This window comes from Erinaceus europaeus, chromosome 12, assembly GCF_950295315.1.
Source record: "Erinaceus europaeus chromosome 12, mEriEur2.1, whole genome shotgun sequence".
NCBI lineage: Eukaryota > Metazoa > Chordata > Mammalia > Eulipotyphla > Erinaceidae > Erinaceus > Erinaceus europaeus.
Window position 1 is genome coordinate 11,502,396 of NC_080173.1, and position 24,756 is coordinate 11,527,151.

A 24,756-nucleotide genomic window follows, 5' to 3' on the forward strand; every position below is an offset into this window, starting at 1 on the left:
TGCCCTTGTTTTCATTGTTGCTGTAGTTATTATTGCTGTTGATGTCGTTTGCTGGATAGGACAGAGAGAAATGGAGAGAGGAGGGGAAGACAGAGAGGGGGAGAGAAAGATAGACACCTGCAGACCTGCTTCACCGCCTGTGAAGCGACTCCCCTGCAGGTGGGGAGCCGGGGGGTTTGAACCGGGATCCTCACGCCGGTCCTTGCGCTTTGTGCCACATGCACTTAACCCGCTGCGCCACCGCCCGACTCCCGGCTCAACCTTTTTTTTTTTTTTTCTTATAGAAAGACAGACCAGAAAGAGAAAGGGAAAAAGAAACCGCAGCACTGAAGCTTTACCCCATGTGGTGGGGACCAGACTCGAGCCCAGGTAGCATGCATAGTGGCAGAGAAGGCCCACCGGCAGGTGAGCTATACTAACAACCCAGAAGAGTCATCTTCAGGCTTCAAAGATCAGATTTGACCCTCCCAAGTCACCCGCCCTCTAGAACATTTGTGGCACCCACAGCAAGAAGACAAACTTCAGCACTTGGCCCTGGACACCCCCAGAGTCCCACCCCCCAGCAGTCCACAGTTCTTCAGACATGGTAGCGGCAAGTGGCTTTGTGTTTATTCTTCCATGTGACAGCTCCCGTGCCCATCCTTCAAAAGAGAAATTCATCAGTGGAAAGTTTTCCTCAAGTGGTGATTTTCCTAAGTGACTGGATGGTGGTGCTGCATGCAGACTTGGTGACCCCACGCCTGCATCCCAGGTCCCTCTCCTCTGCCCTGTCACCCCTGTCTCAGTGGAAATGCTTCTCCTTCCCCTCCTGAGAGGAAGCAGGGCTGCTGCCCAGGCCTCGACAGAAAGCTCTTTCCAAAAATCTCCCAGCCCTGGTGACTGCCAGGAGGTCTGATCCACCCCAGCTAATTAGAGCCTTTTCCTTAAGCGGCACTTTAGTCTTCTGTCATTCATTCTCACAGTGATAATGGACTTGGATAAGAGGTCACATCCTGCTCTCCTTGCGGATGGGGTGGGACAGGCTCAGCCCCCCTCTGCGGAGCTCCGGAGCTCCCGCCTGCCCTGGGGGTGGGGGTGGAGGGGGGTCTGACCTCGGGCTGAGCAGCTGTGATGTATACACCAGATCACAGAGCTCAGCCGGGCTCCCCCAAAGCGACCCCTCCACAGCCTCCCCCCCAGGCACTGCTGTGCACCAGCCGGCATTTCTGATGAGTGTCATTAGCATTAACGTGATAAAATGGCACAGTGTAAATGTTAATAAGTCTGGTGCCTCTGCAGCTTCCGAGTGGCAGATTGGAAATGGTTCCGTCATTGCCACTCCAACCAGCCCCTTTTAATTCCTCTGCTTGACTTGACTCAGGAATCCTGACCTTCCCTCCATCCCCAGTCAGGCTCTTCAGTGCCGTTTACCCTACTCTACTTCTTCTAGTGTTTGCCCTTCTTCCGTAGCCAGTTAACAGCGTACTGAGAGGGTTCAAATCCCCCACCGGTTCCTAAGGGATTAGGTTGTTTTTTGTTGTTGTTGTTGTAAACACTAGTTTTCCATGTTCCCCAAAGGGGAAGCAAACAAAAGGAGCAGTGCTAGCATAATCACCCACTTTCCTGATTAGGCCCCAGGCTCCCCTAAAGCTCTCTGTACTCCATATTCCTGATGTCCCTGGCCCTCCCCACCCAGAGGATTTGTCTTGGGGATTTATCCCAGTAGCTGCTGGCTCCCTTCCAGGCTTTCCTTCTCTTTAAGTGAAAAACATTGCTGATTAGTCCTTCTCCCCTCACCCCAAGCCCTCTAGAATAGTGTCCTTCTGGTTTTGTTTGTCTTTGTGGCTGGGACTTCACTCAGAGCTGACTTTCAGGTAGAGATGGAGAGAGACCACGAGAGACACTACAGAGCCTTCACATTCCCATGTGCTGTACCAGGGGCTTAAGCCTGAGTCGCATGCATGATGAGACAGGCGCCCCAAAGGTTGCTTTTTATTTCTTTCTTTACTTGCCACCAGGGTTATTGCTGAGGCTCAGAGCTCACACAGCTCCACTGTTCCCAGTGACCTTTTTTTTTTTTTAATATTTATTTATTTCCCCCTTTTTTGTTGCCCTTGTTGTTTTATTGTTGTTGTAGTTATTGTTGTTATGGATGTCGTCATTAGATAGGACAGAGAGAAATGGAGAGAGGAGGGGAAGACAGAGAGGGGAGAGTAAGACAGACACCTGCAGACCTGCTTCACCGCCTGTGAAGCGACGCCCCTGCAGGTGGGGAGCCGGGGGGTTTGAACCGGGATCCTTATGCCGGTCCTTGTACTTTGCGCCACGTGCACTTAACCCGCTGCGCTACCTACCACTCAACTCCCTTTTTTTCCTTTTTTATAGACAGAGATAGAGAGACAGAGAGAAGATATCTACTCCGCTACTTTTCCCTGCAGGGACTTGAACCCAGCCTCTCACATGTAGTGATGTTACTTTCTCTACTGAGTATGCTGCCACTCAGCCCCGCTAACACAGGTGATGTTTTCAGACACTCCTTACTGCAAGCTGTTGCCTAATTCACACTATACCCTATCTAGTGCAGGCCCCGATCCTCTATCCATGTTGGCTGAAGCCAGTTGACCTTTTTCCCAGGACCTTGCCTGGGGCCAGCCTGGAAACAGACCTCAGAGCAGGCAGTGTTAGGAACAGCAGGGAAGCACAGTTTGGGGTTTCTGATTCCACCAGGGATCTCCCCAGTTCCGTGAAGCAGCAGTGTCGGGTTTTGACTTGGGTAGAGGCCATGGGAACGCTGGGTCAGTGCCACCTGCCCCGTCCTCTCCCTCACTCTCGCTCTCACTCCCAGGCTGTCTTCACTCTCCTGCTGGGACCGTTCACCTTCTTTGATGTCCAGAAAACCAAGTACCTGCAGATCCTGACCTCTCTGATGAGATGGATCGGTGAGTGGGAAACTTCTATTGCTCTGCCCTTTGACCTTTCCTGGCTGGCTGTGCAGGCCTGCAGTCATAGCTGCAATGTGGTGGCTTCCATGAGCTTCTGTCAGAGGGTGAGTCAGAGGCAGGAGCTGTGCCTGTCCTTCCAGTGGTGGGGAATCCAGCATGAATGGCTTTTCAAGGTCAGGGCTAGTGAGTGGAGCTGGGCCTCAGACCAGGACTACTGATTCCAAGGCCAGCCTTTTTGCATGGTTGTGCCACTTGACCACTGGTCCTCAGGCCAATGCTGGGCTCCTGGAGGCCTCGATTAAGCTGTACCCACTTCAGGACACAGAGTGGCACTGCTCTGCCTTCTTGTGGGTGTGGTGCGGCCCTTCGATCCAGTGGGCCGTGGTGGGTAGCCGTGTCCACATTCCATCCAGAGTGTGGAAAGATACCCCATCTAAAATGTTTTCTAATTAACCAAGGCCCCAACCAGGAGTTCCATCAACCTTAGGGGGGGTTGGGGTCTTATCTTCTAAATTAGATTTGCAGTGGGAACTCCTTCCTCTACATCACTCCTCCAACCACTAGAAGAGCCAACTGTATCCAGTACAGGAGGGATTGGGGTACCTGCTGCCCCACCAGCTGGCGTGTGCTCTGGGGAACAGCTGCACACTTGTCTTAGTCTATAAAAGCAAAGATGGTTGGCATGAGGGGGGGTGGCACTTGGTAAGCCCCAAGGGATGTTTCTGGGGACCTTTCCTGCCACTTGTCACAGAGGTCCCAAAAGAGCCTAAGGTTAGGACACCTCCCAGGCCCCTTTGCCACTGTGTTTACCCTCAATCAGGACTCGGGGTCCATGTTGCCTCTCACCCCATGCCAGCACTCAGCACTAGACTGGGATGTGCTCAGGGCAGTTTCTCACCCAGTGCTCTGCAGTGGTTTTGGCACCTCTGGCCCCTGGTTTCTCCTCTGGAGTTATGGGAGCCTGGCACAAGGAGTGACCGTGCACGAGAGTCCCGGTGTCAGCTGCTGGAAGGGGTGGTGCCATTCATCCAGCCCCCACCCACTGCAAAGGGGAAGCTTCTGCAACACACAGAGGTACTGAGTCAAACCCATACGTCACACCATCCTATTCTGAGTCTTTCCAGTAAGAAAACGCGTGGCAGCCAGTGGTCTGACATGTGAGCTTTGGGGCCTCTGTATCTGAGTCTGTCCTCCTCCATCCAAGAACATACCTGTCCAGGGCCTGGGGGGCAAGAAGAGGTTGCCTTGCCTGCCCTTTCTGTGGGTCCAATCCTGTACTCATCTGTAGGGTGTGCTTCCTAAATCCCATTCATGAGCTCCAAAGCCCCATCTTAAATGAATCCCGGGGGCGGGGGGTGGTGGCGCACGAGAAGTTGTTACTTAGAATATGAGAATCGGGAGTCGGGCTGTAGCGCAGCGGGTTAAGCGCATGTGGCGCAAAGCACAAGGACCCGTGTAAGGATCCCGGTTCGAACCCTGGCTCCCCACCTGCAGGGGAGTCACTTCACAGGCGGTGAAGCAGGTCTGCAGGTGTCTATCTTTCTCTCCTCCTCTCTGTCTTCCCCTCCTCTCTCCATTTCTCTCTGTCCTATCCAACAACGACAACAACAATAATAACTACAACAATAAAACAACAAGGGCAACAAAAGGGAATAAATAAATAAAATAAATATTTTTTTTTAATTTAAAAAAAAAGAATATGAGAATCACAGCACCGCCCAGGCTAAGGTGTTGGCATGGGTCCTCCTGGGGTGTCAGAAGGAGTTGTGTCCAAAAATCAGGATCAGGTGGATCTGAAACACCAACTAGCCACCCCCCTCCTCTTAATCTGCACCAAGGAAATATTGGAAAGCCCTGGTAACCTTCGGAAGGAAGAGTTCTCAGTAAAGTTATGTTTAGGGGGGTAGGTAGGTGGTGGTGTACCTGGTTGAGTGCACATGTTATCATGTGCGGTTTGAGCCCCGGTCCCTACCTATAGGGGGCATGTTTTGCAAGTGGTGAAGCAGTGCTTCAAGTGTCTCTCTCTCTCCTCTATCTCCCCCTTCCCTCTTGATTTCTGGCTATCTCTATCCAATAAATAATTTAATTTTTTTTTTTTGAGTTATGTTTAGAGGGAAATGCCACGTCTCCCTGCTTCCCTAGCCCAGTTCTATTACCCCGCTCCTCTGCACCCTGCACCTGGGCCCCAGAGTCTTGAAGCTCTGGCACCTGCCCCACTCAGTGCCATCGTTGACCTGCTGAGCCAACAGGGAAGGGGCTCTTTAAAGGCTGAGCCCCAGGAGGGCCAGAGCAGGGGGGAGAGGTGGAGGGACGCCAGGGCTGTATCCCAAGTGATGGATTCCCATGTCGGTCTGTGAGGGGACAGCCACTCGGATAATGACAGTTAATGACTTCCATAACACCCCGGTGCCTGTTCAGCATGACGAGTTCCTCTCATGTCTAATGAACAAGACATTCATTAAAAAGGAGAAGATGGTATGAGGCTGCCAGTAAATAGAGGGCAATGGCCAAGGCACAGGACACAAGAGCCCCCAGACCTGGGGAGATGCACAGCTTCCTTCCTCCCACACCCCGGGATCCTCAGTGATACCTTGAGCCAGTCTCTTGTCCCTCTCCACCCATTGCTGGAGCCTCTCCTCCTGCAGGAGGATCAAAGGGTAGGGTCAGGGTCTCTGTTGCTTTATTAGACCCAACTTTTTTAAAAATCTTTTGATATTTATTTATTTATTCATTTATTTATTTTCCCTTTTGTTGCCCTTGTTGTTTTTTATTGTGGTTGTAGTTATTGTTATTGATGTCATCATTGTTAGATAGGACAGAGAAGAGAGAAATAGAGAGAGGAGGGGAAGACAGAGAGGGGGAGAGAAAGATAAGACACCTGCAGACCTGCTTCACCACTTGTGAAGCGACTCCCCTGCAGGTGGGGAGCTGGGGGCTCGAACCGGGATCCTTAAGCCGGTCCTTGCAGTTTGCACCACATGCGCATAACCTGCTGTGCTACTGCCCGACTCCTTAGACCACCTTTTTTCCCCTATAGTGTAGGGTTCCCAGGCCCCTGGTGGCCCCCTCTGACTTCTCTTTCTCTCAACCAGAACCCCTCCCATAGACAGCAAGGTAGACACTAACTAGCTCCCCCCCACACACACACACACACACTTGGCCCACAGCCACTAATTTGGAGACTGCAGTAGGAATCTGTGAGGTTCCTGGGTCCTGGGACAAACCCCTAGCAGCACTGCTAGACATTAGCAAGGTGGCAGTGACCTTGACAGACCTTCCCCAGGCAGAGAAGGTGAGAGGTAGAGGACAACATCAGCATCTCTGCCAACCGCTATTCAACATGTTTTAATATTTTATTCTATTTGTTTTATTTTTTTAATTTCTTTATTGGGGAATTAATGTTTTGCATTCGACAGTAAATACAATAGTTTGTACATGCATAACATTCCCCAGTTTTGCATATAACAATACATTCTATTTGTTTTAATGAGAGAAATAGACGCACCAGAGCACTGCTCAGCTCTGGCTTGATGGTGGTTCTGGGGATTAAACCTAGGTCCTTCGAGCCTCAGACATGAAGGTCTTTTGCATAACCACTATGGTGTCTCCCCAGCCCTGTCTGTCCATCTTTTTCCTCTTTTCTTCTGATCCAAGACATTGCCGAATAGCATCAGCCTCTCATAACCTTCCTTCCAGCGTGCTGCCTGGTGACTTCACGGTGGCCATTTTCTTCCACAAGAGACTCAGGCCTCAGCCCTGAGAATTACACCTCACTGTGACAACAGATCCTCTCAAGGGAAAGAGAAATTGTCCCACTAAGTGAACCATAAAATATAGCTGAGCCTGGGCTCCCCACTGGAGCTTTGGAGACATCTGGGTGTAATGACACTGAGACATTGTTCCTCAAAGAGCAGGTGGATCTGTGATCTATGTCCCTGGCCTGACCCAGGTGCTCCAGGAAGCAAAGGACAAGAGACGTGACATGGTGCTCAGATGGCAACTCCATCGCAATGGCTGCCTGCTGGACATTTGAAAACTTTTTTTTTGGGGGGGGGTAGGAGGGCAGCTCTCTCCTCCAGGCCAAGTCCACTATAGAATTCCTCTGAAGGCCCTGGGCACCAAACCTTTATGTGTCCTTCCAGGTCTGCATCACCTTATCAGTTTGGAGCAAACTCCCTTTCCACTTTGCCTCTGAAAAACCCCGCCCCACCCCCGTGACCCTCCCTCCTGTCCCACACCCTAGCTCACTCTGTCTCTCCCCTCCCCCCCAGATGAGGGTCTAGAATGTCCAAGAGAGCTGAGTGGGGGAGGCGGGAGCACCAATAAAGCTGCCTTGGGTTCCAGCCTGAGCACCAAAGGGACTGGAAAATCAGAAATAAATGTGCTGAGCCGGAAACTTTCTTGTGCTTAATTAGGAATTTGCTCTGCCATCTGTTGAAATGAGGCTGGGGCCCACTGTGGGAACACTGCCCCAAGCAGAGTGCCCCAAGCATCAAAGGAGCTGGGAAATCTTGAGGCCAGTTCACAAGCCAAGTTTCTGTACCCTCCTTCAGTTCATGACTCATACAAATCCCTCTTCTACCATAATGGGAGCTTGTTGTTATTGTTGCTATTTATTTGGTTGGTTCGTTTGTGCCAGAGATTGAACCCAGGGCTTTATACATGAAGCCTTTGAGCTGTACCCCAGTCCCCAAATGGGACTTGAAGGGTCAGGAGGCCCTTGCAGCTAATCGCTTGTCTAGGAAAATGCCACAACATGGGATTTTCATCTCTTTGGCAAAGTACCTGTGTTGATTCATTCCTTTTGCTCAGAGATAGGGCTTCCAGAATGTACATGCGGTTTGCTCCAAACTGATAAGGTGACACAGACCTGAAAGGACATGTCAGGCTTTGGTGCTCAGTGCTTTTAAAGGAGTTCTAGAAAAGCCCCTCCCTACCCCTGCCCCCCCCCCCAAAAAAAAAAGTGACCTGGGTAGTGAGAGAAAATCCAACTACAGTTACCTCCGAACTGTGTGCAAGGTTCCGGCCAATGCAGACTTCCTATGTGCAAGGTTCCAGCCAATGCAGACTTCCTGTGCCAGAGTCACTCACCCCAGTACACAGCTTTGGGTGGGCCCCAGGCATGACACCTGCTGACTGCTCCTTCTGCACCTCTCCCAGCAAGGTCTGCACCCAGTATATATCATCAGGCCGAGCCAGCCTCAGCCAGAGTCCCTGCCTGACAGCAGCAAAGGTGGTTCTCAACACACACACACACACACACACACACACACACACGCACGCACGCAGGAGGGGAGCCAAGAAGGCAAATGGGATCCTGCAAGAAAAGTCACTGGCCACGGCGCCTGGCACATGCTCAGAGTTTAGATTTCAGCCACCTGCCTTCACTGCTCTCATGCACCGCTTCCTCCTGGGAGTGACCTCAGAGTGAGCTTTCCCTGGGCCAGCCACAAGTTCTAGAAGGAACTGTGTTGGGGCTGAGAGATAGCTCATAGGAGAGATAGCTTACAGGGTAGGATGTCAGCCTGGCCGTGTGTGTGGCCCAGGTTCAAGCCCCAGCATCTCATGGGAGGTGCCTTGATGTATTTCTCTCTCTCTCTCTCTCTCTCTCTCTCTCTCTCTCTCTCTCTCTCTCTGTGAATGAAAAGCTAAGAGGTGAGTTTCTACATCTGGGATGCTCCAGGCTCTAAAAGAAAAGGAAGGCAAGCCATGGCATTCGATGCCCTGGGAACATCACCATTCCCCACCCCGCACTGGTTCCGGGCTTCCCCACATGGGAAGCCCCCTTGTGCCCACCCAGTCTCCTGAGAAGCTTGAACCTGGGAAAAGGGGTCAGCAGAGAGCCTGAGGCTTACTCTTGAGCTCCTTGTTCTCTCTGCCGGCAGTTAGCAGACAGCAACACTTAGAGAGGCAGACCAACATGCTGTCCTCCATGTAGTCCAGTAGTCATGACTTCCAAGCCAAGGTCCTAAGCTGTGGAACCCACGACTGGAATGTTCTCAGCCCAGCCTTCGTGTCAGGGAACTCTCAGACTGGAGGGGCCCAAGGCAACATCTTATTTCACACCTAATCCCCATGCCCCCAGCAGAAGCCTGCAGACACCTACCGCTTCAAGACATGAACAGTTGGCTCAGCTCGGGGCGCCCCCATTTGGCATTATTTTAAAAAGCAACTCTGTGGTCCGGGAGGTGGCACAGTGGTAAAAGCTTTGGACTCTCAAGCATGAGGTCCCGAGTTTGATCCCTGGTAGCACATGTGCCAGAGTGATGCCTGGTTCTTTCTCTCTCCTCCTATCTTTCTCATAAATAAATAAAATAAAGCGATTCTTTCTAATAAAGGCTGCTAGGGAGCATGGCAGCCCTCCCCAGACTGGCTTGTTGGGAACCCACAGGGCTCCCTTCCCCCTGATTGTGCATTCAGAGCAGCACCATGCACATTCCTCCCATCTCCCTGCTCCCCTCAAAGTGGGTCAGGCACTGTCCTCTGAATAAACCTGAGCCTGCCTTGTGAAGTTGCTTGGCCCTGTTCACCCCAGCTGCCCCCACCAGCCCCCTGGCCAATGCCCCAGATTTGTCTTCCAGACCAAGTCAGCAGGATAAGGTGGGCCTTGGCGGTGGTGGCCCGAGAAGCAGACGGTCCCCCTGGAGGAGACTGTTGCCTGGGAACAGGAGGGCCTCTCTGGTCTTGCCCAACCCTAGAATCACCTGCAGCCACTTGGCTGGCTCCCCACAGGTCCACAGCTGACCTCCATGGAGCTTCGCCTGGTGGGATGGCTCAGTTCTGATCTGTCACTACCAGCAGCCAGGGTCTCCTATGCCCAAGCCATCTGCTTCTGCATCCTGTGGGCTTGACATGCCAGCGTGGTGTGTGAATTCCTTTGCAGCCACTCACTGCTGTCCCCTCACTCAACTGGCGCTTCTCAGCAGACTGGGAAAGACCCCTCCCAAAAGGCCGATCACACATGGGCTCCCTCAGAGTCACCAGCCAGTGCTCCACCTGCCCTCACTGCCCACCCTCCCCTGAGTCACCACCACAGGCTCTCCTGGGCCTGTCCGCTTGTTACACAGCCAGTGGAGGGGACCCAGAAGAACCTTTCTCTCTGTATTTCATCCTGATCTTAATTATCTTCTTGGTTACATAAAAGTTCCCTCTGACCATGCAGAGATCGGTTGACAGGAGAGGAACCCTGGGCTACTGTCTTAAGGCTCTGAGGGCAGAGTAGACTCTTAATTAACATTTGCTGAAGCACCAGCCCTGAAAAGCCAAATTGCCACTTTCCTTAGCAACAGGGCTGACCCAAGAGCCCTGAGCATAACTGTGCACAACTGTGGCCCTTTCAGCCACAGGTGCGGCCTTTGCTGTCATAGCTTAGATTTGCGTGTGACCCTAGAGTGTCTGCTCACCCAGACAGTGCATGAAGACTCCTGTCCCAGGACGTTGGTGGGCACCTGGACCTCTGACAAGAGAAGAGAAAGCCAGGGAGCACCTGGCCAGTGGGGCAAAGCCTCAGCCTCATGATGGTCACAGGCACACGTTTCTGCAGTGAATAGGGCTTCTCATGGGCCGCCGCAGCTTTGAGACAGTTAGACAGCAATATGCTCATGTGGCCCACGGCAGCCTCAGGGCTTCCAGAAGGTACGTGCAAGCCAGGAAAAATCCAGATTTACGGGTCAGGCAGTAGCACAGCAGATTAAGTGCACATGGCATGAAGCGCAAGGACCGGCTTAAGGATCCCAGTTCAAGCCCCCGGCTCCCCACCTGCAGGGGAGTCGCTTCACAAGCAGTGAAGCAGGTCTGCAGATGTCTGTCTTTCTCTCCCCCTCTCTATCTCCCCTTCCTCTCTCAGTTTCTCTCTGTCCTATCCAACAACTACAGCAATGACAACAATTATAATAATAACAACAACTATAAACAGCAAGGGCAACAAAAGGGAAAAACTGTCCTCCAGGAGCAGTGGATTCATAGTGCAGGCACTGAACCCCAGCACCCGACTCCTGCCATCTCCCCTTTTAAAGACTATGGAGTGAGTGGTCCTTGAGAAATGATGCTTCAAGATCTTAGTTTGGTGGTAGAGTCAGGAGTTGAACCTCAGTGCACTTAAGCGACTTGAGCTTGTTTAAAAGAAGTCACAGGGGTGGTGGCACACCTGGTTGAATGCACAAGGACCCTGATTCAAGCCCCTGGTCCCCACATGCAGGAGGGAAGCTTCACAAGTGGTGAAGCAGGGCTGCAGATGTCTCTGTCTCACTTCTTCTCAATCTCCTCTTCCTTCTCATTGTCTGTTTTTATCCAAAACAAATAATTTTTTAAAAAATTTCATAAGAGGGGCCAAGTGGTGGCGCACCTGGTTGAGTGCACATGTTACAGTGTGCAAGGACCCAGGTTCGAGTCCCCAGTCCCCACCTGCAGGGGGAAAGCTTTGCAAGTGGTAAAGCAGTGTTGCAGGTGTCTCTCTGTCTCTCTCCCTCTCTATCCCTCCCTTCCCTCTCAATTTCTGACTGTCTCTATCCAATAAATAAATTTTTAAATTTTTTTTTAATATTTATTTTATTTATTTATTCCCTTTTGTTGCCCTTGTTGTTTTATTGTTGTAGTTATTATTGTTGTTGTCGTTGTTGGATAGGACAGAGAGAAATGGAGAGAGGAGGGGAAGACAGAGAGGGGGAGAGAAAGATTGACACCTGCAGACCTGCTTCACCGCCTGTGAAGCGACTCCCCTGCAGGTGGGGAGCCAGGGTTCAAACCGGGATCCTTATGCTGGTCCTTGTGCTTTGCGCCACCTGCGCTTAACCCGCTGCGCTACAGCCCGACTCCCTTAAAATTTTTTTTAAAAAATTAAAAGGAAGTCACAGAGGTCTCCCCTCTTCCCACATCTTCTGCTGTTCCTAAGACATCAGGGATCTCCTGGACACAAGCTCACATGCACGCCAGCCCTGCTGGTCCTAGAGAGCCTACCTGTCAGCCCTTCACCTGCTGGCCCTGGCATTTAATAAATGCCCTGTCACCCATACCTGCTCTTAGGGCCCAGAAACTGCCTGGCTTTCAGATCCTCAGTTCAGGCTTCCCCCACACTCCTGATTCTCGGGAAGCAGGCCAAACTCTGCTGACCCAACCTGTGGAGGGACAAACCCACACCCGGTGCCCCTCGATGGCAGCAAGATGGTGAAGGAGGACACAGACACTAGATCCTCCCCCTAGTAACTCAGCACCAGGAGCATCGGTGCCTGAACGGGCTGGGTGCCCAAGGTCATTCATTTTCATTAGCCAGGGTGTGTCGGCTGGCTCTCTGCTTAAAGAAGAGAGCCTGTCCTCCCAATAGCCACCTCGGTGGATAGCCTCTGCCTTGGATGTGTCAGCCTGAGCCACTTGTGAGAGCGGAAAAGCATTTGGGAGTGATCCAGGCAGGAGCCCACTGCAGCCTCAGGGCCTCTGGTTCAAGGATCAGAGTGTTGAGGGGTCAGCTCGCAGGCTGAGACAGGATGTGGCACTGGCTGGCGGGCAGAGCCAAGGACTGCAGACCTTGGCATCTGACCCAGCAGCACCACTGAGAGGGACCCCTGAGCTTTTCTGGGGCTCTCAGAATCCTGGCTCCTCAGACACTTAAGGAGTAAGGACACGGGTCTGTGTGTAGTCTGGCCTCTGTGGAGTCTTGGTCCTTTTCTTGTCCTCAAAGACTCACTCTCCACTTGTTCAAGGACACAAGAAGCTCCTGGGTCAGGAGGTCAGGGGTACAGGTCATCATGTGCTTCCCCGGGTTTAGTTCTTTATATAAATTTTTATGTATTTATTTATTTATTATTGGATAGAGACAAAGAGAAAATTGAGGGGGGTGGGAATAGAGAGGGAAAGAGACAGATACCTGCAGACCTGTTTCACTATTTGTGAAGCTTTCCTCCTTCAGGTGGGGACCAGGGGCTTGAACCCAGGTCCTTGCACACTGTAATGTGTGCACTTAACCAGGTGCAGCCCCTGGCCCCTCAGGGTTCAGTTCAGCCCTTATTAAGGTGTCCCTCTGGACCAGCCACCACCTCTCCCTACTGGGCAGGTCACCCTATTTGCCATAGCCTGGGAAAACCCAGGGCCTCTTTATCTTCTCCCTTTTCGAGAAGAAACAGCCCACCCCAGCCCTAGGCCTTCAGCTTCTAGGGTCAATCTGGGCAGGTGATAGAGGTTTAGAGTTAGACCTGGTGGAAGCGAGGGCAGGAAACAAATCATTCAGATTCTCAAAAGGCCAGGCACTCCACACAATGAAGCCATGTTGTTCAACCCAACGTTAATGTAGGCAGCCTGGGGAGCTTTTAATGCTGTGTGGTAGCCACACCGGCAGATGTAATGTTAATCACATGCTTATACAACCTAATCTATCAAAACCATCTTTGGGGCATGTAATCAGTACAAAAAAAAAAAAAAAGCTAATGAGCAATTCTGCATTCCTCTTTCATCTTGAGGCTTTGAAATCCAGCATCCATTCACACTTTAGCCCTTCCTGGCTTGGAGAGCCACGTTCACTGCCAAGTAGCCATGTGTGACTCACGGCTGCCATCATGGGCAGCACAGCCTCCCTGTCAGAGCCTAGGAGCTTCACTGCCACCTGCCAGGAGAACCCCGGGAAATAGCTGGACCAGCCGAGAAGTATAGATGCCCACACACAACTCCACAACTAGTCATGGAGAAGGCACAAAACAGTAAAAGTACCGTAGGGCTTTCTTTTTAAAATATATTTATTTATTTCCTTTTGTTGCTATTGTTGTTCTATTGTTGTAGTTATTGTTGTCGTTGTTGGATAGGACAGAAACAGAGAGAGGAGGGGAAGACAGAGAGGGGGAGAGAAAGACAAGACACCTGCAGACTTGCTTCACCACCTGTGAAGCAACTTCCCTGCAGGTGGGGAGCCGGGGGCTCGAAATGGGGTCCTTACACCGGTCCCTGTGCTTTGTGCCATGTGCGCTTAACTCTCTGTGCTACCGCCCGACTCCCCCCATAGGGGTTTCTTTCCATGTGCTATCATCACACATTCAGAGTGAGACCTTCGTGCAGAAGGCTCATGCTCCCTAGTTCCAGTGGAGGCTGGGCAGGTAACCCAGCTCATACCCCAGCCCTCTGCAAACCCCTGAAATCTGTAAGCAAGCTGGAGCCAGACCCAGGCCTTCCCCCACCCCCGCTCAGAGCAGTGGCACAGTCTCACCAGGGATTGAACTGGGGACCTTAAGTTTGATAGTACAATGCTTTAGCCACTGTGCCACCACCTGGGCCTGGATTTGCATTCTTTTTAAAAAAATAGATATTTATTCTTAGTGAGAAAGAGAGACAGGCAGAAAGACCTGTTCATCTCTGGCTTATGGAGGTGCTGGGGATTGAACCTGGGACCTCAGAACTTCAGGCATGAAAGTCTTTTCCATAACCATCATGCTGTCTCCCCAGCCCTAGACTTCCTATTCTTATGGCAAGAGAATACAGAAAGGCATGAGCCTGGCTCTGGAAAGCAGCACTGTGGAAGGATCTGATTGATGGTCCATTAAAGGTTGTGAGAACACATTTTGGTATAAAATGTTATCCTGATGGCCACACTTGAGGTTTCTGTCATTGCTGAGATGGGAAGCTGACACAGACACAAACACACCAACCTTCCCTTGACCTGTCCTGACCCCCATCAGCCTGGTCCGTGTCAGCCCAAGGAACTAGAGCGCTTAGATAGAGGGTCTTCCTGTCGTCCGTCATACCTTTTTTTTAATATTTATTTATTTATTCCCTTTTGGTGCCCTTGTTATAGTTATTATTGTTGTTATTGATGTCATCATTGTTGGATAGGACAGAGAGAAATGGAGAGAGATGGGGAAGACAGAGAGGGGGAGAGAAAGAGAGACACCTACAGACCTACTTCACTGCTTGTGAAACAACTCCCCTGCAGGTGGGGAGCCAGGGGCTCAAACTGGGATCCTTCGGTCCTTGCGCTTTGCGCCATGTGCGTTGAAGCCACTGCGCTACCGCTGCGTCTCCCAGTCATACCTTTAATCGGACCTCCTCAGAGCAGGAGAGAGCTCTCCTCTAACCTGGCAGCGCAGGCCTCAGGATGTGTACTGAGATAAGGACTTGCGCCCCATCTCTCTCGCTCCCTCAGAGGGAGCCACACTGCCTGTGAGGGAGCGGGCGGTGACTCAAGGTGAAGTGAGGCAGGGAGGCAGCAGGGAGGACAAGACGGGGGCAGACAGGTCTGTGAAAGTAGCACACCTCTTCAGGCAGCCGGCCCGAGCCATGCGCTGCCACTTCCCAGGAGCACTGACTCCTGGCTGCCGCCCCACTTCAGTTCTGCTCCGGGAGGACTGTGGCAGCTATAGCCCTCTGCAGACTTGGGGGTGGAGGGTGGCAGCAGCCGCTTCCAGAATCAGCTTCTGACTGATGCCTGAGTCCTCTCATCACCCCCGCCCTGGGGCAGCCTGCATGGCAAGATTGCCACCCCCCACCCCCACCTGCCCTGGCAGCCAGAGCTTCTTCCCATTATGACTGTCTCCTGTAACTTTCCCCATTTGGTCCCCTGGGCCGTGGGCACCAGCACAGGAACTGTTTCTGTTCACTCACAGCACTGTCCCTAAATGCCCAGAATAGTGCCTGATGCACAGTAGTGGGCACCACTAAGCCAGTGAATGAATGAATGAATGAATGGTCCTTATAAGACCCGTGGATTGCACCAAATGGATTCAGTTGTTTCTACATGGATGGTCACTTAAGATGTTCTGAGATGGCTCCTGATCCCCCTCTTGTCACCTTGTACCTTCTAAGGCCTGACAACTACTACTCATGTGACATGTCAGGCCCCCTAACTCCTCCTCCACTGAAGCCTCGCAGCACTTCACGGTATCTCCTCAGCCTTTGAAGGGTGACTTCAGGTAGATGCAGGACTGTGACACCTGTGTGCCATGCCGATCCCTGACCACAGCCTGTGAGGATCAGAGAGGAGCCCCAGGCCAGTCCTCAGGGAGCAAGGTACTGGTCACCAGAAGTCAGGGAGCATATAGTGCTCTGTCCACCTCCAGGTAGACATGGACTGTCAGTGGGAGCCGAGCTCTGGGTGTCAGTGAGTGGGCTCAGCCCTATCCCCCCCTCCCACCCTGTCATGCTTACTGGCAGTGTGTGTCACTCACAGCCTATCATGCTCACTTCTTGATTTATTAGCAGCCGTCTCCGACGGACAGGGCGATCAATGTGGGAGATGGCTGTTGAGCTCTGCTCCTCTAGCAGCTGGGGACAAAGGAGGGTGGGCACACTGGCAAAAACAGAGAAGTGAATCCTCAAGCTTTGAGCCCCAGGGCTCCTCAAGATCAGAGCCACCTGCCCTCTCTCTCCCCTCCCACGGCGTTTCCTTCCCCCCTCTCTGTCCTTACATCACGGCAGGTTTGGAGTGTTACCAGTATTGTTTGAACTTGTGGACTTAGAGACCAGGCAGGGCAGTTTGCCCTCCTCTTCCAGAGAATGTAATTCTTTTTTTTTTAACATTTTTTAAAAAGATTTTATTTATTTATTCATGAAGATAGAAGGAGAGAGAGAGAGAGAAAGAATCAGACATCACTCTGGTACATGTGCTGCTGGGGACTGAACTCAGGACCTCATGCTTGAGAGTCCAGTGCTTCATCCACTGCGCCACCTCCCAGACCACTAAAGTAAATGCTTAGATATTTTTAAAATATTTATTCCCTTTTGTTGTCCTTGTTTTATTGTTGTAGTTATCATTGTTGTTACTGATGTCATGGTTGTTGGATAGGACAGAGAGAAATGGAGAGAGGAGGGGAAGACAGAGAGGGGGAGAGAAAGATAGACACCTGCAGACCTGCTTCACCGCCTGTGAAGTGACTCCCCTGCAGGTGGGGAGCCGGGGGCTCAAACTGGTATCCTTATGCCCATCCTTGCGCTTTGCACCACGTGTGCTTAACCCACTGCACTACCACCCAACCCCCTTGAGGTAACTTCTTATCACCACAGCCATGATTCTGCAGGCCCCCCATCAATATTCTAGAGAATGTCAGTTGGGGCACATGGGCTGGGGGGCGTGGGGTGTGCATTCACGGTTTAATAAATCAGTCTCGTGTCTGTGGAAACCTGCTTCCTAAAGTGCTTTGTTTACACTAAGAAGTGCCTCCAGAGAGTTTGTTCTGAGGCCAGTTGCCACCTGTGCCCCTTCCGATGTCTGGCTGGGGATGAGGAGGATGCTGGGGAGAGCAGAATGAACAGCATCCAGGCTGGAGAGAGCTGGGGCGGAGTGGGTGGGAGGAGGGGAGCGCTCACCTGCACACAGCCAGGTCCTTCCTGCCCTCATGTGCTCGCCAGACGGGGGGGGGGGGGGGGGGGGGGGGGGGGGGGGGGGGGGGGCCGGGGCTGAGAAAGACGGAGGGTTTCTCCACTGCCTCTTCCTGTCATGCCAGCCATATCTGGGTCAGGAGAAGTACCAGGTCATAAGGTGGTGCCCCAGAGTGGTGATGGCACAGCAGGACTGAAGTCTAGCCTTGCAGCACTGCCCCCTTTGCCCCGACTCCTGTGCCCTATCTGGGATGTCCGACCTCTGCAGCCTCTTGACTAGCTAATCACCAGGGGGCCCCAGGGCCCTGCCTGCCAGGTGCAGTCAGCTTGACCCCTGCTCAGCTCAGCTGCATAATAACCCTTTCTGATTCAGAACAGGCTCGTCAGAGTATGGGGACTCCCCTGCATCCCACCCAGCTTCTATACAGGGTCCCTGTCCCCCATACACCCCTCCCCCAGCACACTTCCTATGGTGTGGAACAGTTTTGTTTTGTTTTTAATTTTTTCATATTTATTGTTCCCTTTTGTTCCCCTTGTTGTTTTATTGTTGTTGGCATGACAGTTATTATTGATGTCATTGTTGTTGGATAGGACAGGGAGAAATGGAGAGAGGAGAGGAAGACAGAGAGGAGGAGAGAAAAAGAGACACCTGCAGACCTGCTTCACCACCTGTCAAGTGACTCCCCTGCAGGTGGGGAGCCGGGGGCTCGAACCGGGATCTTTACGCCGGTCCTTGCGCTTTGCACCACATGCGTTTAACTCACTGCGCCACCACCCAACTCCCTGTATGTTCAGCAGTTTTACCAAACACTACTCCTGTACTCCCCTCCCCCCAGAGTCTCTATCAGGGTCCTTCTTCTAGCATTTGCCCTTCTTCCGTAGCCAGTCAACAGCATCAGGAGCTGCTTGTTGCTGGCTTTGAAAGTGACTGGGATCGATGTGGATTCAGTCGGCTAGGAAGGATCGTCAGTTTCCCCAATGAATGGGTACTCACGGGATGCACCACGGGAAGGTCAATCCAAGGGTCCTAAGATGTCCTATCACACCCTCACACCCTGCCCCCTGCTTCCCCAGTGGTTAAGACAGAGACAGCACCTGGACTGACACCCCCAAGAAGGAACCAAGTTGTCGCTTTCCTCTTGACTGGGGAGATTTGTGATGTCCCTGGAGCATCCTGGGGCCTCAGAGTCAAAGAGGCAGAGACAAATCATCTTCTCCTAGACAGTCTCCACGGGCAGCCCCGCTCCCTCCTCCCCTCCGTCCCCGGCTGTGCCAGGCAGTTCTGATGAAAAGCAGTAGATCATGGTGCCGCGGAACCCACTCCCAAGTGTCGCTGTGGGAAGACATCAGCCCGATTCTAGGAGTCGTAGGAGAAAGCCCTCTTCCAGGGAAGGGAGCATTGCCTCAGACAACAGTGGGGAAACCCACACACACACACACACACACTTTCCCTCGGGAAGGAGCCCTGCTCCTGGTGGCCATTTTTTCCATTTTATTGAACAGGACAAAGAAATTGAGAGAGGAGTGGGAGATAGAGAGGGAGAAAGAAAGAGGGACACCTGCAGACCTGCTTCACCACTCGTGAAGCTTCCCCTGCAGGTGGGGAGCCAGGGGCTGGAACCTGGATCCTTGTGCAGGTCCTTGTGCTTTGTAATGTGTGTGTCTAACCAGGTGCACCACCACCCAGCCCCCCACCTCCCCTTCTCTACTGGGGACGAGGAGAACAAACAACACAGAACGAGGGTGCCATGTGACGAGCAGGGTTCTCTCTCACGAAGGCAGGGAGCCCCCAGACCAGACACCATCCTGGGTCAGGCTGTTTCCCCCTCTGCTGACTCACTTGCTCCCCTCTCCTTTTCAGCATTCGCCATCATGATCGTGCTGGCCCTGGTCCGCATCGGGCATGGGCAGGGAGAGGGGCACCCGCCCGCAGCCAACTTCTCAGGGATCCGGAACCTGTTTGGTGTGTGTGTGTACTCCTTCATGTGCCAGCACTCCCTGCCATCTCTCATCACGCCCATCTCCTCCAAGCGCCACCTTACCCGCCTGGTCTTCTTGGACTATGTGCTGATCCTGGCCTTCTACAGCCTCCTCTCCTTCACCGCCATCTTCTGCTTCCGGGGCGACAGCCTCCTCGACATGTACGCCCTCAACTTTGCGCGCTGCGATGTGGTGGGCCTGGCGGCCGTGCGCTACTTCCTGGGCCTCTTCCCCGTCTTCACCATCAGCACCAACTTCCCCATCATCGCGGTGACGCTGCGCAACAACTGGAAGGCTCTCTTCCACCGAGAGGGGGGTACGTACCCCTGGGTGGTGGACCGCGTGGTATTCCCCACCATCACGCTGGTGCCCCCTGTGCTGGTGGCCTTCTTCACCCATGACCTGGAGTCCCTGGTGGGCATCACGGGGGCGTACGCGGGCACGGGCATCCAGTATGCTATCCCCGCCTTCCTGGTGCACCTGTGCCGCAAAGACACCCTGCTGGCCTTCGGCAGCGGGGCTGTCAATAAGCACAGGTCCCCTTTCCGCCACACCTTCTGGGTGGGCTTTGTGCTGCTCTGGGCTTTGTCCTGCTTCCTCTTTGTCACAGCCAACATTGTCCTCAGCGAGACCAAGGTCTGAAGGTCGAATGTATCAGGTGACAGAGGGGTTGGGAGTCCTGCCCTCCAAACCCACAAGCCGAGATCTAGCTGCTTCCCATGTCTCTGTGGGGTGAGTGAGATGGGGGGGGGGTTCTCCCCCACCAGGATTCTACGGTCTGCACTTACCGAGGGACCCTCGTCCCTGGCCCCTCTGCCATGGACTGGTCCTCGCCCACTAAGCTGCACAGTCAGGCCGAGGGGCCCAGGTTCCAGGACCCAAGTTGTCCCCTCCCACCAGGACAGGCTCCTCCCAGTGCATGGTAGAGAGTCCCGGCACTGCCACTCCTTAGAGCAGATCCCTTCCCTCCGTGGCTGGGAAATCTACTCCCATTGTAGCTGCTGGCTCCTCAGGGTGGGGCCCAGGCCCTAGTCCCCTCGCCTGTGATAGGCAGGGCCCCTCCACCTTCCTGCCAGGCCTGGAGTAGCCACGCCTCCAGAGGCCCCTAGCTGGCCCCAGCACAGGAGCAGGAAAGGCTGGTCTGTACCAGGGCCCCCCACAAGAGCCCTTGATGTGGGCCCTGGCTCCTATTCTGGGCTCTTGAGCCCGTACCAGCTCAAGAACAGCCCTTCCGAGGTGGGCAGAGCAGTCAGACGCTGGATTTAAAGCCCAGATCTGGTGACCCCTAAAAAGGATTCTGATCTCCTGAACGCCCCACTGGGACTCCTGGGACCTTCCTCAGTGCCATAGAGCCCCTAGAGGAGAACCTTGCTACCTGCTAGCCCCGGAGTTCAAGAGTGCCCTGGACATGGGCCAGTAAGCGTGCGGTTCCGCCCCAGAAGGGGCAGCAGCCAGGCCCACCTGTCCCTCCTCCACTGGCAGGAACAGTGGCTCCCTTAGGAGTCAGGCTGTGGCTGCTCAGTTTCCTTGTCCTTGGGCACCCTGGGGTAAGACTGGGCACCTGCCACTATACCCGTGGAAGGAGGGCCAGGTGCCCACCCCACCCTGCCCCCCCAATCATGCAGGCAGCCTTCCTTGGGGACACAGGTGACAAATGAACTGCATTCTCAATGTGCCTTCTCTTGCTTCAGGACCTGGGGTCCCTCCTGTCCCCTCCTTGGCTTGCCCTCCCCTCTCCCCCCCCCCCGGCCTGGTCCCACCTGTTCTGAAGCCCAGAACAGCTTGACCAAGAGCTGCCTCTTTGGGGTGGGGACTCAGGCCCCCGCCCCACCCTCTTGATTTCAGTGCCTTGCTCAGCCCTGTGCCACCACCTCCTCCACCTGTCCCTGACCATCTGCATAACTCAGACAGAACCATGCTGCTTCATCTCCCGGGGCCACAGGGTCTCAGGGTTAGAGGGAAGCGGCATTGCTTTACAGAAGCAGAGAGAGCCCAGGGAGTGTCAGTCTGGCCAACTTGACCACCCCGAGGCCCAGTCAGCCACTCTCTGCTTTCTTGCTATTGCCACCTGTCTTAGGTCCCCAGTGCTCATCCCCATGTGTCATTATTTGACACCTATGTGGGAAGTAGATATCCCTTCCCCATCTGCCAGGTGGCTTCTTCCTGGGAGGCCCAGCCCCTGTGTGGGCAGAGTGGGAAGGAACCCACAGTGAAGCCAAGAAAAAAGATACCTGCTCCTCCCTTCCTGTCCCCAGTGTCTGGGTCCTCCTTGGCACTGCCTGGCTGTTCACTAAAAACTCAATTAAAACATCTGTACATACTTACCTTACATACTTACCAACATACTTACCCTTCTCCAATTATGGTCCCTCTTGCTTAAGGACAAAGCAGATTAAATCATCCTGAGCCCCAGGCTCCAAACCAAATTTTAGAGGCAAATTTATTAGCATCATAAAGCCCAGGTTGATTTATGTGACAATCTGGAGCCACTCAGCAGTGGAATGGGCCTGTCTCCCACCTCCCCGCTGGGCAGCCCCGGCCCTGGAGGGAACTGGCCTGAGGTCACTGCTGCTGCCTAGGTCCCTTTGCTTCCTGGTGTTCCCCTTGCACACGGTCCTGCCGGACATCAGATGGGATCACCTATGCTGCTGACAGCCAGGGGGAATTTTGGACATGGAGATACGACCCCAATAGCTAGATGCCCCATTTGGCTGTTTTTACATCAGCTGGGTGAGGCAAGCAAGTTGGTTCACCGTTTCCAATACAGATGGGCTCTCAGGGCTGGTGATAGGGAAGACAGAAGAGGATGCCAGCCCAGCCGTCACTAAGGAGGGAAATAAGCTATGCGGCCTCCAGCTCACATAGCCCTGCCCTCCCCCCAGCCTGGCCCCAGGGGCAGACGGGGTTAAGGTGGGAGACAGGTACTCTGCTGCCTTTCCACCAGAGCCCCTACACCAGCAGCTCCTGGCTGTTTCCTCTCCTGACACCAGAGGGGTGGCTGCAGGCTGGCGGATGGGGCAGATGGCAGTGTCAGGCTGGGAGGCACTGCTGAGTGGTGCGAGGTGGGTCGTAGGCACCTGGCCAGGCCCTTAGTCACACAGCTGTTCTCACCACATGGAGGCCGGAAGCAGCCTCCGCAACAGGCAGACACTAAGGTCAGAACAGGGGGAGGACAGTAACTGCCCCCACCTCAAGGGGCAGCCTGCCCAGGGGTCTGACTCCTCCACAAAAGGACCCTAGGCTGGTCCATGCTAATGACCACTGAGAAGCCAGCTCCAGACCTTCAGGAGGGAGCTTTGTTGTCCCTTCACCCCAAGACCTTGAAGCAAAGGAGAACTAAGTCAGTACCTAAGTCAGTACCAACTAAGTTCTGTCAGGTACCTGGCCATTGACCACATGAGTTTAGGGGTTAAGAGTGAGGACCAAGCCGGGGCAGTAGCTCCGCATTAGAGCTTATCCTTGGAGTAGGTGATGCCCTGGGTTCAATCCCCAGCACTACAATAAAAACACTGCAAAGCAGTGTGGGTCAGGAAGTCAAGGCTGCCCCTAGCAGGCACAGCTCCTCCCTGCTGACCCCTCCCTCCGTCTGTGACATGGGGGTGACACTGCCTGCGTCGCCAGTTGGAACTGAAGCACTGAGCTTCATGGCTGGCCCAGTGTGCTCAATAAAACTATGATGGACTGAATGAAGTCTGGCTCCCTTGTCTCACTAGTGGTGGCTGCACGGACTCCTCAGGGACCCACTAGGTCCCCAGCACCTTACTGGTTTCAGAGCCTCCCAATGAGTCACTTGTCTTCTAGTGACTGTGATAATTCAGAAATGCGAAGATGACCTGAATTCTTCAGGATCTCGAGAACGTACGGAGGGACCAAGAAATGGTTCATATAGCAGAGCACATGCTTTGCCGTGTGCAAGGCCTGGGCTTTGGGCCCTGGCACCATATAGGGAGAGCTCCATGGATGGTAAAGCAGTGTTGGAATTCCTGTGTGTGTGTGTTGCCCTCTCTCTTAGTCTCTACCTCAAAGTGAAAATAAATAATCAAAAGGACTAAGGGACTGAGCAGTGGTGCACATGGGGTTGGGGGTTTGGGCCCAGAGGTCACTAGGCACTAGCCCACATTCCAGTGCTTGGGAAGTGGGTGGTGTCTGTGTCTCCAAGTCCCGGGGAGTGTAAGGACAGTCTCCCACCCCAGCCCCTTCAAAATGCAAGATGGAAGGTAAGAGCAGCTTAGAAGCCTGGAGCTCAGGTATCCTGACCCAGGACATCATGCCTGCCCTCTCTCAAGCTCTGCACCCCCTCCACGTGCGCGCACACACATACCTGACTCTCTGGGAAAGGGTGATGCATGGACCCCGAACAGCTCGCTAGACAGGAAATGCAGGAGCAAGCAGGGAAGATAGCTCACTCATATCTTTGTCATGCATGTGACCCAGGTTCAAGCCAGGCCCCCACCATACTGCAGGAAGCTTTGGTGCTGCGGTGTTTCTTCCCCCACCCCCACCCCCCATCAATCCGTCTCTTTTTGAAAAACATAGCCTGAAGTACTGAAGTCCTGACAACAACCAAAAAAAAAAAAAGAGCAAATGGAGAGACAGTTTCCTCCTCCTGAGACTAGTGGCCAACAGCCTCTCCTCCTGATTCCTACCCAAGGGAAACAACAGCAGCTGGGGGCCTGGGGTCTGGAGTGTCCAGCTCACTGCTACCAGGCAGGCCTGTGTTTATGATAATCAGACATCTGTGCCTCACTCCTCTCGCTGCCAGGCTCTCCGCCCTTCCTCCCAGATAGGGCAGAAGCCTTGCTTAGGACTTCCTAACGTGGAAGGGCAGGAGCTGAGTAGCAGGAGGTGTCCTTCCTGCCCCCCACTTTCCACAGTCTCACCTCTCCCCAGAATACTTTCCTAGAGAAGCAGTGTGGCAGCCAAGAGGCTGGCCCCAGGAGCACACTTGGCCCCTCCTCAGAGTCAGCCGGCAGCAGGTTCAGCTTCCCATTTGGCTTTTAATTATCTTTCCAGTTCTTGGTTATTAATGATCTTGGGCAGTGAGCGGAGAGCAGCCTGGACCTCACAACTCCTCCTGCTTTATCTGCCGTGGCCTTCCACGGAGAGCTGGGGTCACACTCAGAGCCCGAGGCTCAGGTCTGGGACTGGCAGCCACACTTAACCCTTCACCACCTGTGGTTGCAGCCAAGGTCAAGCTCCCTTCCAGGGCCCCGGCCTCTTGCACTCAATACTTTTTATTTATGCCTCCCCCCCACCAACAACACCCCCTGCTAATCCTGTTCCTGGACCTGGATCCACAAACATCTACAGTGCAGGGGCAGGAGGTAGCACACCCAGTTTAGTGCACATAGTACTAAGCACAAGGACCAGTGCAAGGATTCAGGTTTGAGGCCCCAGCTCCCCACCTGCAGGGGGAAGCTTCACAGGCGGTAAAGCAGATCTGCAGGTGTCTCACTTTCTCTTTCCCTCTCTATCTCCCCCTCCTCTCTCAATCTCCCTTTGTCCTATCCAATAAAATGGGGGGGGGGGGGGAATCGGCCACTAGGAGCATTGGATTTGTAGTACT

The 24,756-nt window shown here is 53.4% G+C and overlaps 1 protein-coding gene across 4 annotated transcripts in view; it reads left to right on the forward strand.

The window, feature by feature from the left end:
- Positions 1–22,876, forward strand: part of TMEM104 (transmembrane protein 104) — a 69,554-nt gene extending 46,678 nt beyond the window's left edge. For all 4 annotated transcript variants that reach the window (XM_060202723.1, XM_060202725.1, XM_007524637.3 and 1 more), the window contains exons 9-10: positions 2,825–2,918; positions 19,072–22,876. In XM_060202723.1, coding sequence (XP_060058706.1) covers positions 2,825–2,918; positions 19,072–19,832 — 855 coding nt within the window. In that variant the 3' untranslated portion in view covers positions 19,833–22,876. The remainder of the gene's footprint in view (positions 1–2,824; positions 2,919–19,071) is intronic.
- Positions 22,877–24,756: the final 1,880 nt, after the last annotated feature.